Source organism: Nematostella vectensis, chromosome 9, assembly GCF_932526225.1.
Source record: "Nematostella vectensis chromosome 9, jaNemVect1.1, whole genome shotgun sequence".
Taxonomy (NCBI): Eukaryota; Metazoa; Cnidaria; class Anthozoa; order Actiniaria; family Edwardsiidae; genus Nematostella; species Nematostella vectensis.
The window spans coordinates 16,347,411-16,365,087 of NC_064042.1; the positions used below are offsets into that span (position 1 = coordinate 16,347,411).

Consider the following 17,677-nt stretch of genomic DNA (forward strand, 5'->3'; position numbering starts at 1 on the left):
GTTAAGTCTGGTTGCCTGCGGACTGGTACAGAGTTAAGTCTGGTTGCCTGCGGACTGGGGTACAGAGTTAAGTCTGGTTGCCTGCGGACTGGGGTACAGAGTTAAGTCTGATTGCCTGCGGACTGGGGTACAGAGTTAAGTCTGATTGCCTGCGGACTGGGGTACAGAGTTAAGTCTGATTGCCTGCGGACTGGGGTACAGAGTTAAGTCTGGTTGCCTGCGGACTGGGTACAGAGTTAAGTCTGGTTGCCTGCGGACTGGGTACAGAGTTAAGTCTGGTTGCCTGCGGACTGGGGTACAGAGTTAAGTCTGGTTGCCTGCGGACTGGGTACAGAGTTAAGTCTGGTTGCCTGCGGACTGGGGTACAGAGTTAAGTCTGGTTGCCTGCGGACTGGGACAGAGTTAAGTCTGGTTGCCTGCGGACTGGTACAGAGTTAAGTCTGGTTGCCTGCGGACTGGGGTACAGAGTTAAGTCTGGTTGCCTGCGGACTGGGTACAGAGTTAAGTCTGGTTGCCTGCGGACTGGGTACAGAGTTAAGTCTGGTTGCCTGCGGACTGGTACAGAGTTAAGTCTGGTTGCCTGCGGACTGGGTACAGAGTTAAGTCTGGTTGCCTGCGGACTGGTACAGAGTTAAGTCTGGTTGCCTGCGGACTGGGACAGAGTTAAGTCTGGTTGCTTGCGGACTGGGGTACAGAGTTAAGTCTGGTTGCCTGCGGACTGGGGTACAGAGTTAAGTCTGGTTGCCTGCGGACTGGTACAGAGTTAAGTCTGGTTGCCTGCGGACTGGGGTACAGAGTTAAGTCTGGTTGCCTGCGGACTGGGGTACAGAGTTAAGTCTAATTGCCTGCGGACTGGGGTACAGAGTTAAGTCTGATTGCCTGCGGACTGGGGTACAGAGTTAAGTCTGGTTGCCTGCGGACTGGGTACAGAGTTAAGTCTGATTGCCTGCGGACTGGGGTACAGAGTTAAGTCTGGTTGCCTGCGGACTGGGGTACAGAGTTAAGTCTGGTTGCCTGCGGACTGGGTACAGAGTTAAGTCTGGTTGCCTGCGGACTGGGGTACAGAGTTAAGTCTGGTTGCCTGCGGACTGGGTACAGAGTTAAGTCTGGTTGCCTGCGGACTGGGGTACAGAGTTAAGTCTGGTTGCCTGCGGACTGGGTACAGAGTTAAGTCTGGTTGCCTGCGGACTGGTACAGAGTTAAGTCTGGTTGCCTGCGGACTGGGACAGAGTTAAGTCTGGTTGCCTGCGGACTGGTACAGAGTTAAGTCTGGTTGCCTGCGGACTGGGGTACAGAGTTAAGTCTGGTTGCCTGCGGACTGGGGTACAGAGTTAAGTCTGATTGCCTGCGGACTGGGGTACAGAGTTAAGTCTGGTTGCCTGCGGACTGGGGTACAGAGTTAAGTCTGGTTGCCTGCGGACTGGGGTACAGAGTTAAGTCTGGTTGCCTGCGGACTGGGTACAGAGTTAAGTCTGATTGCCTGCGGACTGGGGTACAGAGTTAAGTCTGGTTGCCTGCGGACTGGGGTACAGAGTTAAGTCTGGTTGCCTGCGGACTGGGGTACAGAGTTAAGTCTGGTTGCCTGCGGACTGGTACAGAGTTAAGTCTGGTTGCCTGCGGACTGGGGTACAGAGTTAAGTCTGGTTGCCTGCGGACTGGGGTACAGAGTTAAGTCTGGTTGCCTGCGGACTGGGGTACAGAGTTAAGTCTGATTGCCTGCGGACTGGGGTACAGAGTTAAGTCTGGTTGCCTGCGGACTGGGTACAGAGTTAAATCTGGTTGCCTGCGGACTGGGACAGAGTTAAGTCTGGTTGCTTGCGGACTGGGGTACAGAGTTAAGTCTGGTTGCCTGCGGACTGGGGTACAGAGTTAAGTCTGGTTGCCTGCGGACTGGGGTACAGAGTTAAGTCTGGTTGCCTGCGGACTGGTACAGAGTTAAGTCTGGTTGCCTGCGGACTGGGGTACAGAGTTAAGTCTGGTTGCCTGCGGACTGGGGTACAGAGTTAAGTCTGGTTGCCTGCGGACTGGTACAGAGTTAAGTCTGGTTGCCTGCGGACTGGGGTACAGAGTTAAGTCTGGTTGCCTGCGGACTGGTACAGAGTGAAGTCTGGTTGCCTGCGGACTGGGTACAGAGTTGAGTCTGGTTGCCTGCGGACTGGGGTACAGAGTTGAGTCTGGTTGCCTGCGGACTGGGGTACAGAGTTAAGTCTGGTTGCCTGCGGACTGGTACAGAGTTAAGTCTGGTTGCCTGCGGACTGGGGTACAGAGTTAAGTCTGGTTGCCTGCGGACTGGGGTACAGAGTTAAGTCTGGTTGCCTGCGGACTGGGGTACAGAGTTAAGTCTGATTGCCTGCGGACTGGGGTACAGAGTTAAGTCTGGTTGCCTGCGGACTGGGTACAGAGTTAAGTCTGGTTGCCTGCGGACTGGGACAGAGTTAAGTCTGGTTGCTTGCGGACTGGGGTACAGAGTTAAGTCTGGTTGCCTGCGGACTGGGGTACAGAGTTAAGTCTGGTTGCCTGCGGACTGGGGTACAGAGTTAAGTCTGGTTGCCTGCGGACTGGTACAGAGTTAAGTCTGGTTGCCTGCGGACTGGGGTACAGAGTTAAGTCTGGTTGCCTGCGGACTGGGGTACAGAGTTAAGTCTGGTTGCCTGCGGACTGGTACAGAGTTAAGTCTGGTTGCCTGCGGACTGGGGTACAGAGTTAAGTCTGGTTGCCTGCGGACTGGTACAGAGTGAAGTCTGGTTGCCTGCGGACTGGGTACAGAGTTGAGTCTGGTTGCCTGCGGACTGGGGTACAGAGTTGAGTCTGGTTGCCTGCGGACTGGGGTACAGAGTTAAGTCTGGTTGCCTGCGGACTGGGGTACAGAGTTAAGTCTGGTTGCCTGCGGACTGGGGTACAGAGTTAAGTCTGGTTGCCTGCGGACTGGTACAGAGTTAAGTCTGGTTGCCTGCGGACTGGGGTACAGAGTTAAGTCTGGTTGCCTGCGGACTGGGGTACAGAGTTAAGTCTGGTTGCCTGCGGACTGGTACAGAGTTAAGTCTGGTTGCCTGCGGACTGGGGTACAGAGTTAAGTCTGGTTGCCTGCGGACTGGTACAGAGTGAAGTCTGGTTGCCTGCGGACTGGGTACAGAGTTGAGTCTGGTTGCCTGCGGACTGGGGTACAGAGTTGAGTCTGGTTGCCTGCGGACTGGGGTACAGAGTTAAGTCTGGTTGCCTGCGGACTGGTACAGAGTTAAGTCTGGTTGCCTGCGGACTGGGGTACAGAGTTAAGTCTGGTTGCCTGCGGACTGGGGTACAGAGTTAAGTCTGGTTGCCTGCGGACTGGGGTACAGAGTTAAGTCTGATTGCCTGCGGACTGGGGTACAGAGTTAAGTCTGGTTGCCTGCGGACTGGGTACAGAGTTAAGTCTGGTTGCCTGCGGACTGGGACAGAGTTAAGTCTGGTTGCTTGCGGACTGGGGTACAGAGTTAAGTCTGGTTGCCTGCGGACTGGGGTACAGAGTTAAGTCTGGTTGCCTGCGGACTGGGGTACAGAGTTAAGTCTGGTTGCCTGCGGACTGGTACAGAGTTAAGTCTGGTTGCCTGCGGACTGGGGTACAGAGTTAAGTCTGGTTGCCTGCGGACTGGGGTACAGAGTTAAGTCTGGTTGCCTGCGGACTGGTACAGAGTTAAGTCTGGTTGCCTGCGGACTGGGGTACAGAGTTAAGTCTGGTTGCCTGCGGACTGGTACAGAGTGAAGTCTGGTTGCCTGCGGACTGGGTACAGAGTTGAGTCTGGTTGCCTGCGGACTGGGGTACAGAGTTGAGTCTGGTTGCCTGCGGACTGGGGTACAGAGTTAAGTCTGGTTGCCTGCGGACTGGGGTACAGAGTTGTCTGAACTCAGAAATGCGGAGAAGGAATTTGTAGAGCAGCAAACACATCAGCTCTGAATGGAAGATTACCAGAATTGCATCCCACGCAGAGATTCCTCCCAGCCAGTGTACACAAGAGATCTAAGGATATCACTAATTAATTTAACCAATTCTTCACTTCTGTTGGTGCAAAAGCCTCTGAAGACTCGCAGCCTTTGATAGACTTACACAACCTGCCTTCTCTATTGTCCAGAACGCCGAAACCGTACATCTAAGAGGCAGACCAGTTCTGCTTCCATGCAGTGTCCAGCAGAGAGGTGAAAAGGATAGTGATGGCATTTCCATCTGACAAGGCGCCTAGATACAAGATCGCAATGTCGGTAATAAAGAATGCCTTGCCTTGTATCCTGTGTGCACTTACACTGATAGTAAACCACTCCTTGTTGACGTCTGTTTTTTCGAGCAGCCTGAAAAATATCAGAGGTGGTCCCTCCACCTAACAACCGCCCGGTATCGTTGCTTGCAGCGGCATCAAAAGTTTGCGAGCGAATTGCGTTAAACCAACTGATGTCTTATATGAATGAAAACCACCATCTCACAGTACATCAGAGCGGGAACAAAGCGATGCATTCTCGTGAAACCCTAAACGTGTTATTGAATGACAAGGCGCTGGAAGCAATGAACTCAAAACAGGTGATGCTTATGGTACTTCTGGATCTGTCAGAAGCATTTGACAGCTTGACATTCTATACTCCTTGTTAAGCTACAATCTCTTGGTACTTCTGGATCTGTCAAAAGCATTTGACAGCTTGACATTCTATACTCCTTGCTAAGCTACAATCTCTTGGTGTGAGTCGTAGTGCTCCAGAATGGTTTCGCAGTTATCTATCGTGGCGGAGTCAATATGTGAGAATAGACTCTGAAGCCTCTGATTTGAAAAATGTAGTTTACGGGGTACGATCCTAGGACGGGCACTCTTTATAGCATCTACCTGAATGATTTACTCACCATGCCACACTACGGTTCGTTGGAATGATATGTGGATGATTCCAAACTTTACCTTTTGTTCCTGTCAAGGATATGAATACAATCGTAAAACAGATCAATGAAGACCTCTCATTGTTGTTGTTGTTGTTCTGGTTATAGTTATTGTTATTGCGTTCTATGGAAGTACCAGGCATTTACATAGCATCATTGAACAGGTAGGTTACAACTTGTACCACATACATCGGTAATGGTGTTTAAGTAAGCTATAAAAGGCTTACACGCACACACACGTTTTGGTTGTGACTTTGTCTCATCAACATCAGGAGCTTTCGAAAAGGTCTGGACACTCAAACTTGTTCAACAGGATGTTTTACTTCTTTTTATTCAAGCACTTTTTACAATGAACAATACATCGATACTGTCAATTACCTCGCTATATAGTTTCTAACTTTTCAGGCCGGTGCCCAGTTCGCACCACCCACAACGGCGGAAAGACCACTTCCGGTTCGCAATAGACATGATATTTGTAGACAAAACTATAAAGCATAAGCGTATCAGAATAAAAAGGCCTTCTAGATCACTCTGGTATGTCATAAATCTAAGTCAAACTTTTTCGTAGCCAAATCAGATAATAACATATGCTGCTATGGATAAAAAAATCCCTTTTTGGGGTGGTCAAATTTTTATCAGTACAGCAGTAAACTCAAACCTCCCACCCAAGTAAAAAGAAATACTTTTACGTGGATTCAAGGAGTGATGATCTACGAGGGGGGAGAGGGGTAACCCCCCCTCCCCTGGGCAGCGAAGGGAAATTATTATGTTCAAGAAAGGCCTGACAAATATTCTTCTTTGATGCATAGTTCTATACATCTGTTTTGCGGAAGTGTTGGAGGCCCGTGTCTGACAGAAATGTGTATGTTTGAGTCGAAGAGTGTAACCGAAAATATACCTCCTCCACCTTGTGGAAACACTATAATGGAATAAAAAAATCCCTTTTTGTTCTTTCGGGGGGGGGGGGGGGGGGGGTGGTGGTGGTGGTGGTGGTTGGGGGCTGTCAGATTTTTATCAAGAAAACTCACACCCCCACCCCTATTCCAAAAAAAAAATCATTAGGTCCACTTTTTCGGATTTCGCACCCTTACAAGAAAAATCCTGGGTACCGGCCTGTTTTATGACATATCCGTGATATTTTCTCATAGCTATAAAGAGTTTATTATGTCTGATGACATATCCGTGATATTCCCTCATAGCTATAAAGGTTTCATTATGTCTTAAGACATATCCGTGATATTCCCTCATGGCTATAAAGAGTTTACTATTTCTTATGATATATCCGTGATATTCCCTCATAGATAAAGAGTACGCCGTCGTCCATTCCAGACAATATGGTCTCTATCTTGTTTTAGCCAAGGTTCTATTGCTTATTATCGATTGTACTAAGCTCCGGTAGGAGCGAAATGCGTAATTCCGTCCACCCATAAGGAGACCGGTGCTTTCTTGGTGTCACTCTCCTAGAATGAAATGCAAACGTTTTTCTTACAGTTTGTACATCATACAATCGCCGGGCTGGGGCTTATGTGAATAGTCATCAGAGCCACCTTTTTGACAACCATCACGCTATGTTTGAGAAACATGTTTAAATGTTTAGCCAGGCCTTTAGAGGAGTGACAAGGGTGGAGGTGGGGTGGATAGGATGTGTTGCGGTTGGAAATAAGGGTGGGGTGGGGAAAGTAGCGGGTGCAGGCTGAAAATGAGGGCTGATAGTTGATTGTACACTTAAAAAAGATGGCAAACGTAGTAAACAGCAGAAAACAAAACAGTTAGTACGTATACACAAGGTACAGTGTGCGGTCAAAAAGAATAAAAACTTTCTTAGATAAAGTAATTTAAAATGAAGCAGCCTTCGCATGTTAACATTTCTGAAACAAATGATTATTTACCTGCAATGGGTTGTTCCAAATGATCATTTACCTGCTAATGGGTTGTTACAAATGATCATTTACCTGCTAATGGGTTGTTACAAATGATCATTTACCTGCTAATGGTTGTTACAAATGATCATTTACCTGCTAATGGGTTGTTACAAATGATCATTTACCTGCTAATGGGTTGTTACAAATGATCATTTACCTGCTAATGGGTTGTTACAAATGATCATTTACCTGCTAATGGGTTGTTACAAATGATCATTTACCTGCTAATGGGTTGTTACAAATGATCATTTACCTGCTAATGGGTTGTTACAAATGATCATTTACCTGCTAATGGGTTGTTACATCTTAACGATGAGCACTTCCATTCATAGTTACCACAGCGGCTGAAAATATAACACCCAATCAGAATTCAAAGACGAAGTGGTAAGTATGCAAGAGGGTGCGAATACTTAAACTTCTATCATCTTATCTAGATTACTAAGTGTCTACTGATAGTGGCCAGGCCCCGGTAAAAGCCAATAGCTCTCTAATTAAAAACAATACTCGATGAAAAGAAGAGTGTGTTTACGAATAATTCAAATCTTCATTGTTAGAAGCACCTTTTTCAAAACAAGAGCAGAGAACTTGAGAGTCTTGTTGAATAAAGATAAAGACTTCCGTCTTAGTGAGGCTCGTTACTAGTGTGTTTTCACCATGAGGTAAAATAAGTGTTGTATTTTTAGATTTAACATTTTCCAGTAGATGAGAAACATGACGGCGACGAACATAATGATAACGACTATGTGGTGGTGATGATCATTGTTATACTGGTAATGTCAGTCGTACTGGTGGTGATGATCATTGTTATACTGGTAATGTCAGTCGTACTGGTGGTGATGATCATTGTTATACTGGTAATGTCAGTCGTACTGGTGGTGATGATCATTGTTATACTGGTAATGTCAGTCGTACTGGTGGTGATGATCATTGTTTTACTGGTAATGTCAGTCGTACTGGTGGTGATGGTCATTGTTATACTGGTAATGTCAGTCGTACTGGTGGTGATGATGTTCATTGTTATACTGGTAATGTCAGTCGTACTGGTGGTGATGATCATTGTTTTACTGGTAATGTCAGTCGTACTAGTGGTGGTGATGATCATTGTTATACTGGTAATGTCAGTCGTACTGGTGGTGATGATCATTGTTATACTGGTAATGTCAGTCGTACTGGTGGTGATGATCATTGTTATACTGGTAATGTCAGTCGTACTGGTGGTGATGATCATTGTTATACTGGTAATGTCAGTCGTACTGGTGGTGATGATCATTGTTTTACTGGTAATGTCAGTCGTACTGGTGGTGATGATGTTCATTGTTATACTGGTAATGTCAGTCGTACTGGTGGTGATGATCATTGTTATACTGGTAATGTCAGTCGTACTGGTGGTGATGATCATTGTTTTACTGGTAATGTCAGTCGTACTGGTGGTGATGATGTTCATTGTTATACTGGTAATGTCAGTCGTACTGGTGGTGATGATCATTGTTATACTGGTAATGTCAGTCGTACTGGTGGTGATGATCATTGTTTTACTGGTAATGTCAGTCGTACTGGTGGTGATGGTCATTGTTATACTGGTAATGTCAGTCGTACTGGTGGTGATGATCATTGTTATACTGGTAATGTCAGTCGTACTGGTGGTGATGATCATTGTTATACTGGTAATGTCAGTCGTACTGGTGGTGATGATCATTGTTATACTGGTAATGTCAGTCGTACTAGTGGTGGTGATGATCATTGTTATACTGGTAATGTCAGTCGTACTGGTGGTGATGATCATTGTTATACTGGTAATGTCAGTCGTACTGGTGGTGATGATCATTGTTATACTGGTAATGTCAGTCGTACTGGTGGTGGTGATGATTGTTATACTGGTAATGTCAGTCGTACTGGTGGTGATGATCATTGTTATACTGGTAATGTCAGTCGTACTGGTGGTGGTGATGGTCATTGTTATACTGATAATGTCAGTCGTACTGGTGGTGATGATGATCATTGTTATACTGGTAATGTCAGTCGTACTGGTGGTGATGATCATTGTTATACTGGTAATGTCAGTCGTACTAGTGGTGGTGATGATCATTGTTATACTGGTAATGTCAGTCGTACTGGTGGTGATGATCATTGTTATACTGGTAATGTCAGTCGTACTGGTGGTGATGATCATTGTTATACTGGTAATGTCAGTCGTACTGGTGGTGGTGATGATCATTGTTATACTGGTAATGTCAGTCGTTCTGGTTTTGATGATCATAGATTTCGTGTTGGTGGCAAATAACCTGAAAGCGATAGAATGATGGTAAGGGTTAGAGGTGATGTGAATGGATGATGACACTGATGGAGAGATAATGATGATAATGATTATAAGGTTTAGAGGTGATGTGAATGGATAATGACACTGATGGAGAGATAATGATGATAATGATTATAAGGTTTAGAGGTGATGTGAATGGATAATGACACTGATGGAGAAATAATGATGATAATGATTACAAGTTTTAGTGGTGATGTGAATGGATAATGACACTGATGGAGAGATAATGATGATTATGATTATAAGGTTTAGAGGTGATGTCAATGGATAATGACACTGATGGAGAGATAATGATGATAATGATTATAAGGTTTAGTGGTGATGTCAATGGATAATGACACTGATGGAGAGATAATGATGATAATGATTATAAGGTTTAGAGGTGATGTGAATGGATAATGACACTGATGGAGAGATAATGATGATAATGATTATAAGGTTTAGTGGTGATGTCAATGGATAATGACACTGATGGAGAGATAATGATGATAATGATTATAAGGTTTAGTGGTGATGTGAATGGATAATGACACTGATGGAGAGATAATGATGATAATGATTATAAGGTTTAGTGGTGATGTCAATGGATAATGACACTGATGGAGAGATAATGATGATAATGATTATAAGGTTTAGTGGTGATGTCAATGGATAATGACACTGATGGAGAGATAATGATGATAATGATTATAAGGTTTAGTGGTGATGTGAATGGATAATGACACTGATGGAGAGATAATGATGATAATGATTATAAGGTTTAGAGGTGATGTGAATGGATAATGACACTGATGGAGAGATAATGATGATAATGATTATAAGGTTTAGAGGTGATGTGAATGGATAATGACACTGATGGAGAAATAATGATGATAATGATTACAAGTTTTAGTGGTGATGTGAATGGATAATGACACTGATGGAGAGATAATGATGATAATGATTATAAGGTTTAGTGGTGATGTGAATGGATAATGACACTGATGGAGAGATAATGATGATAATGATTACAAGTTTTAGTGGTGATGTCAATGGATAATGACACTGATGGAGAGATAATGATGATAATGATTATAAGGTTTAGTGGTGATGTCAATGGATAATGACACTGATGGAGAGATAATGATGATAATGATTATAAGGTTTAGTGGTGATGTCAATGGATAATGACACTGATGGAGAGATAATGATGATAATGATTTTAAGGTTTAGTGGTGATGTCAATGGATAATGACACTGATGGAGAGATAATGATGATAATGATTATAAGGTTTAGTGGTGATGTCAATGGATAATGACACTGATGGAGAGATAATGATGATAATGATTATAAGGTTTAGTGGTGATGTCAATGGATAATGACACCGATGGAGAGATAATGATGATAATGATTATAAGGTTTAGAGGTGATGTGAATGGATAATGACACTGATGGAGAAATAATGATGATAATGATTATAAGGTTTAGTGGTGATGTCAATGGATAATGACACTGATGGAGAGATAATGATGATAATGATTATAAGGTTTAGTGGTGATGTCAATGGATAATGACACTGATGGAGAGATAATGATGATAATGATTATAAGGTTTAGTGGTGATGTCAATGGATAATGACACTGATGGAGAGATAATGATGATAATGATTATGAGGTTTAGTGGTGATGTGAATGGATAATGACACTGATGGAGAGATAATGATGATAATGATTATAAGGTTTAGTGGTGATGTCAATGGATAATGACACTGATGGAGAGATAATGATGATAATGATTATAAGGTTTAGTGGTGATGTCAATGGATAATGACACTGATGGAGAGATAATGATGATAATGATTATAAGGTTTAGTGGTGATGTCAATGGATAATGACACCGATGGAGAGATAATGATGATAATGATTATAAGGTTTAGAGGTGATGTGAATGGATAATGACACTGATGGAGAGATAATGATGATAATGATTACAAGTTTTAGTGGTGATGTGAATGGATAATGACACTGATGGAGAGATAATGATGATAATGATTATAAGGTTTAGAGGTGATGTCAATGGATAATGACACTGATGGAGAGATAATGATGATAATGATTATAAGGTTTAGTGGTGATGTCAATGGATAATGACACTGATGGAGAGATAATGATGATAATGATTATAAGGTTTAGTGGTGATGTCAATGGATAATGACACTGATGGAGAGATAATGATGATAATGATTATAAGGTTTAGTGGTGATGTCAATGGATAATGACACTGATGGAGAGATAATGATGATAATGATTATAAGGTTTAGAGGTGATGTGAATGGATAATGACACTGATGGAGAAATAATGATGATAATGATTACAAGTTTTAGTGGTGATGTGAATGGATAATGACACTGATGGAGAGATAATGATGATAATGATTATAAGGTTTAGAGGTGATGTGAATGGATAATGACACTGATGGAGAGATAATGATGATAATGATTATAAGGTTTAGAGGTGATGTGAATGGATAATGACAGTGATGGAGAGATAATGATGATAATGATTATAAGGTTTAGTGGTGATGTCAATGGATAATGACACTGATGGAGAGATAATGATGATAATGATTATAAGGTTTAGTGGTGATGTGAATGGATAATGACACTGATGGAGAGATAATGATGATAATGATTATAAGGTTTAGTGGTGATGTCAATGGATAATGACACTGATGGAGAGATAATGATGATAATGATTATAAGGTTTAGTGGTGATGTGAATGGATAATGACACTGATGGAGAGATAATGATGATAATGATTATAAGGTTTAGTGGTGATGTCAATGGATAATGATACTGATGGAGAGATAATGATGATAATGATTATAAGGTTTAGTGGTGATGTCAATGGATAATGACACTGATGGAGAGATAATGATGATAATGATTATAAGGTTTAGTGGTGATGTGAATGGATAATGACACTGATGGAGAGATAATGATGATAATGATTATAAGGTTTAGAGGTGATGTGAATGGATAATGACACTGATGGAGAGATAATGATGATAATGATTATAAGGTTTAGAGGTGATGTGAATGGATAATGACACTGATGGAGAAATAATGATGATAATGATTACAAGTTTTAGTGGTGATGTGAATGGATAATGACACTGATGGAGAGATAATGATGATAATGATTATAAGGTTTAGTGGTGATGTGAATGGATAATGACACTGATGGAGAGATAATGATGATAATGATTACAAGGTTTAGTGGTGATGTCAATGGATAATGACACTGATGGAGAGATAATGATGATAATGATTATAAGGTTTAGTGGTGATGTCAATGGATAATGACACTGATGGAGAGATAATGATGATAATGATTATAAGGTTTAGTGGTGATGTCAATGGATAATGACACTGATGGAGAGATAATGATGATAATGATTATAAGGTTTAGTGGTGATGTCAATGGATAATGACACTGATGGAGAGATAATGATGATAATGATTATAAGGTTTAGTGGTGATGTCAATGGATAATGACACTGATGGAGAGATAATGATGATAATGATTATAAGGTTTAGTGGTGATGTCAATGGATAATGACACCGATGGAGAGATAATGATGATAATGATTATAAGGTTTAGAGGTGATGTGAATGGATAATGACACTGATGGAGAAATAATGATGATAATGATTATAAGGTTTAGTGGTGATGTCAATGGATAATGACACTGATGGAGAGATAATGATGATAATGATTATAAGGTTTAGTGGTGATGTCAATGGATAATGACACTGATGGAGAGATAATGATGATAATGATTATAAGGTTTAGTGGTGATGTCAATGGATAATGACACTGATGGAGAGATAATGATGATAATGATTATAAGGTTTAGTGGTGATGTCAATGGATAATGACACCGATGGAGAGATAATGATGATAATGATTATGAGGTTTAGTGGTGATGTGAATGGATAATGACACTGATGGAGAGATAATGATGATAATGATTATAAGGTTTAGTGGTGATGTCAATGGATAATGACACTGATGGAGAGATAATGATGATAATGATTATAAGGTTTAGTGGTGATGTCAATGGATAATGACACTGATGGAGAGATAATGATGATAATGATTATAAGGTTTAGTGGTGATGTCAATGGATAATGACACCGATGGAGAGATAATGATGATAATGATTATAAGGTTTAGAGGTGATGTGAATGGATAATGACACTGATGGAGAGATAATGATGATAATGATTACAAGTTTTAGTGGTGATGTGAATGGATAATGACACTGATGGAGAGATAATGATGATAATGATTATAAGGTTTAGAGGTGATGTCAATGGATAATGACACTGATGGAGAGATAATGATGATAATGATTATAAGGTTTAGTGGTGATGTCAATGGATAATGACACTGATGGAGAGATAATGATGATAATGATTATAAGGTTTAGTGGTGATGTCAATGGATAATGACACTGATGGAGAGATAATGATGATAATGATTATAAGGTTTAGTGGTGATGTCAATGGATAATGACACTGATGGAGAGATAATGATGATAATGATTATAAGGTTTAGAGGTGATGTGAATGGATAATGACACTGATGGAGAAATAATGATGATAATGATGACAAGTTTTAGTGGTGATGTGAATGGATAATGACACTGATGGAGAGATAATGATGATAATGATTATAAGGTTTAGTGGTGATGTGAATGGATAATGACACTGATGGAGAGATAATGATGATAATGATTATAAGGTTTAGAGGTGATGTGAATGGATAATGACACTGATGGAGAGATAATGATGATAATGATTATAAGGTTTAGAGGTGATGTGAATGGATAATGACACTGATGGAGAGATAATGATGATAATGATTACAAGTTTTAGTGGTGATGTGAATGGATAATGACACTGATGGAGAGATAATGATGATAATGATTATAAGGTTTAGTGGTGATGTGAATGGATAATGACACTGATGGAGAGATAATGATGATAATGATTACAAGTTTTAGTGGTGATGTCAATGGATAATGACACTGATGGAGAGATAATGATGATAATGATTATAAGGTTTAGTGGTGATGTCAATGGATAATGACACTGATGGAGAGATAATGATGATAATGATTATAAGGTTTAGTGGTAATGTCAATGGATAATGACACTGATGGAGAGATAATGATGATAATGATTATAAGGTTTAGTGGTGATGTCAATGGATAATGACACTGATGGAGAGATAATGATGATAATGATTATAAGGTTTAGTGGTGATGTCAATGGATAATGACACTGATGGAGAGATAATGATGATAATGATTATAAGGTTTAGTGGTGATGTCAATGGATAATGACACTGATGGAGAGATAATGATGATAATGATTATAAGGTTTAGTGGTGATGTCAATGGATAATGACACCGATGGAGAGATAATGATGATAATGATTATAAGGTTTAGAGGTGATGTGAATGGATAATGACACTGATGGAGAAATAATGATGATAATGATTATAAGGTTTAGAGGTGATGTGAATGGATAATGACACTGATGGAGAAATAATGATGATAATGATTATAAGGTTTAGTGGTGATGTCAATGGATAATGACACTGATGGAGAGATAATGATGATAATGATTATAAGGTTTAGTGGTGATGTCAATGGATAATGACACTGATGGAGAGATAATGATGATAATGATTATGAGGTTTAGTGGTGATGTCAATGGATAATGACACTGATGGAGAGATAATGATGATAATGATTATGAGGTTTAGTGGTGATGTCAATGGATAATGACACCGATGGAGAGATAATGATGATAATGATTATGAGGTTTAGTGGTGATGTGAATGGATAATGACACTGATGGAGAGATAATGATGATAATGATTATAAGGTTTAGTGGTGATGTCAATGGATAATGACACTGATGGAGAGATAATGATGATAATGATTATAAGGTTTAGTGGTGATGTCAATGGATAATGACACTGATGGAGAGATAATGATGATAATGATTATAAGGTTTAGTGGTGATGTCAATGGATAATGACACCGATGGAGAGATAATGATGATAATGATTATAAGGTTTAGAGGTGATGTGAATGGATAATGACACTGATGGAGAGATAATGATGATAATGATTACAAGTTTTAGTGGTGATGTGAATGGATAATGACACTGATGGAGAGATAATGATGATAATGATTATAAGGTTTAGAGGTGATGTCAATGGATAATGACACTGATGGAGAGATAATGATGATAATGATTATAAGGTTTAGTGGTGATGTCAATGGATAATGACACTGATGGAGAGATAATGATGATAATGATTATAAGGTTTAGTGGTGATGTCAATGGATAATGACACTGATGGAGAGATAATGATGATAATGATTATAAGGTTTAGAGGTGATGTGAATGGATAATGACACTGATGGAGAAATAATGATGATAATGATTACAAGGTTTAGTGGTGATGTGAATGGATAATGACACTGATGGAGAGATAATGATGATAATGATTACAAGGTTTAGTGGTGATGTGAATGGATAATGACACTGATGGAGAGATAATGATGATAATGATTATAAGGTTTAGAGGTGATGTGAATGGATAATGACACTGATGGAGAAATAATGATGATAATGATTACAAGTTTTAGTGGTGATGTGAATGGATAATGACACTGATGGAGAGATAATGATGATAATGATTATAAGGTTTAGTGGTGATGTGAATGGATAATGACACTGATGGAGAGATAATGATGATAATGATTACAAGTTTTAGTGGTGATGTGAATGGATAATGACACTGATGGAGAGATAATGATGATAATGATTACAAGTTTTAGTGGTGATGTCAATGGATAATGACACTGATGGAGAGATAATGATGATAATGATTATAAGGTTTAGTGGTAATGTCAATGGATAATGACACTGATGGAGAGATAATGATGATAATGATTATAAGGTTTAGTGGTGATGTCAATGGATAATGACACTGATGGAGAGATAATGATGATAATGATTATAAGGTTTAGTGGTGATGTCAATGGATAATGACACTGATGGAGAGATAATGATGATAATGATTATAAGGTTTAGTGGTGATGTCAATGGATAATGACACTGATGGAGAGATAATGATGATAATGATTATAAGGTTTAGTGGTGATGTCAATGGATAATGACACCGATGGAGAGATAATGATGATAATGATTATAAGGTTTAGAGGTGATGTGAATGGATAATGACACTGATGGAGAAATAATGATGATAATGATTATAAGGTTTAGTGGTGATGTCAATGGATAATGACACTGATGGAGAAATAATGATGATAATGATTATAAGGTTTAGTGGTGATGTGAATGGATAATGACACTGATGGAGAGATAATGATGATAATGATTATAAGGTTTAGTGGTGATGTCAATGGATAATGACACTGATGGAGAGATAATGATGATAATGATTATAAGGTTTAGTGGTGATGTCAATGGATAATGACACTGATGGAGAGATAATGATGATAATGATTATAAGGTTTAGTGGTGATGTCAATGGATAATGACACCGATGGAGAGATAATGATGATAATGATTATAAGGTTTAGAGGTGATGTGAATGGATAATGACACTGATGGAGAGATAATGATGATAATGATTACAAGTTTTAGTGGTGATGTGAATGGATAATGACACTGATGGAGAGATAATGATGATAATGATTATAAGGTTTAGAGGTGATGTCAATGGATAATGACACTGATGGAGAGATAATGATGATAATGATTATAAGGTTTAGTGGTGATGTCAATGGATAATGACACTGATGGAGAGATAATGATGATAATGATTATAAGGTTTAGTGGTGATGTCAATGGATAATGACACTGATGGAGAGATAATGATGATAATGATTATAAGGTTTAGAGGTGATGTGAATGGATAATGACACTGATGGAGAAATAATGATGATAATGATTACAAGTTTTAGTGGTGATGTGAATGGATAATGACACTGATGGAGAGATAATGATGATAATGATTATAAGGTTTAGAGGTGATGTGAATGGATAATGACACTGATGGAGAGATAATGATGATAATGATTATAAGGTTTAGAGGTGATGTGAATGGATAATGACAGTGATGGAGAGATAATGATGATAATGATTATAAGGTTTAGTGGTGATGTCAATGGATAATGACACTGATGGAGAGATAATGATGATAATGATTATAAGGTTTAGTGGTGATGTGAATGGATAATGACACTGATGGAGAGATAATGATGATAATGATTATAAGGTTTAGAGGTGATGTGAATGGATAATGACACTGATGGAGAGATAATGATGATAATGATTATAAGGTTTAGAGGTGATGTGAATGGATAATGACACTGATGGAGAAATAATGATGATAATGATTATAAGGTTTAGTGGTGATGTCAATGGATAATGACACTGATGGAGAGATAA

General features: G+C 40.0%; 1 protein-coding gene across 2 annotated transcripts in view; it reads right to left on the minus strand.

Annotated features, from left to right (window-relative positions):
- Window positions 1–5,206: 5,206 nt before the first annotated feature.
- LOC5502690 overlaps window positions 5,207–17,677 on the minus strand; it is a 46,228-nt gene continuing 33,757 nt past the window's right edge. For both annotated transcript variants that reach the window (XM_048732469.1, XM_048732468.1), the window contains 2 exons: window positions 7,099–7,157; window positions 5,207–6,351 (listed from right to left, as the gene is read on the minus strand). In XM_048732469.1, coding sequence (XP_048588426.1) covers window positions 6,344–6,351; window positions 7,099–7,157 — 67 coding nt within the window. In that variant the 3' untranslated portion in view covers window positions 5,207–6,343. The remainder of the gene's footprint in view (window positions 6,352–7,098; window positions 7,158–17,677) is intronic.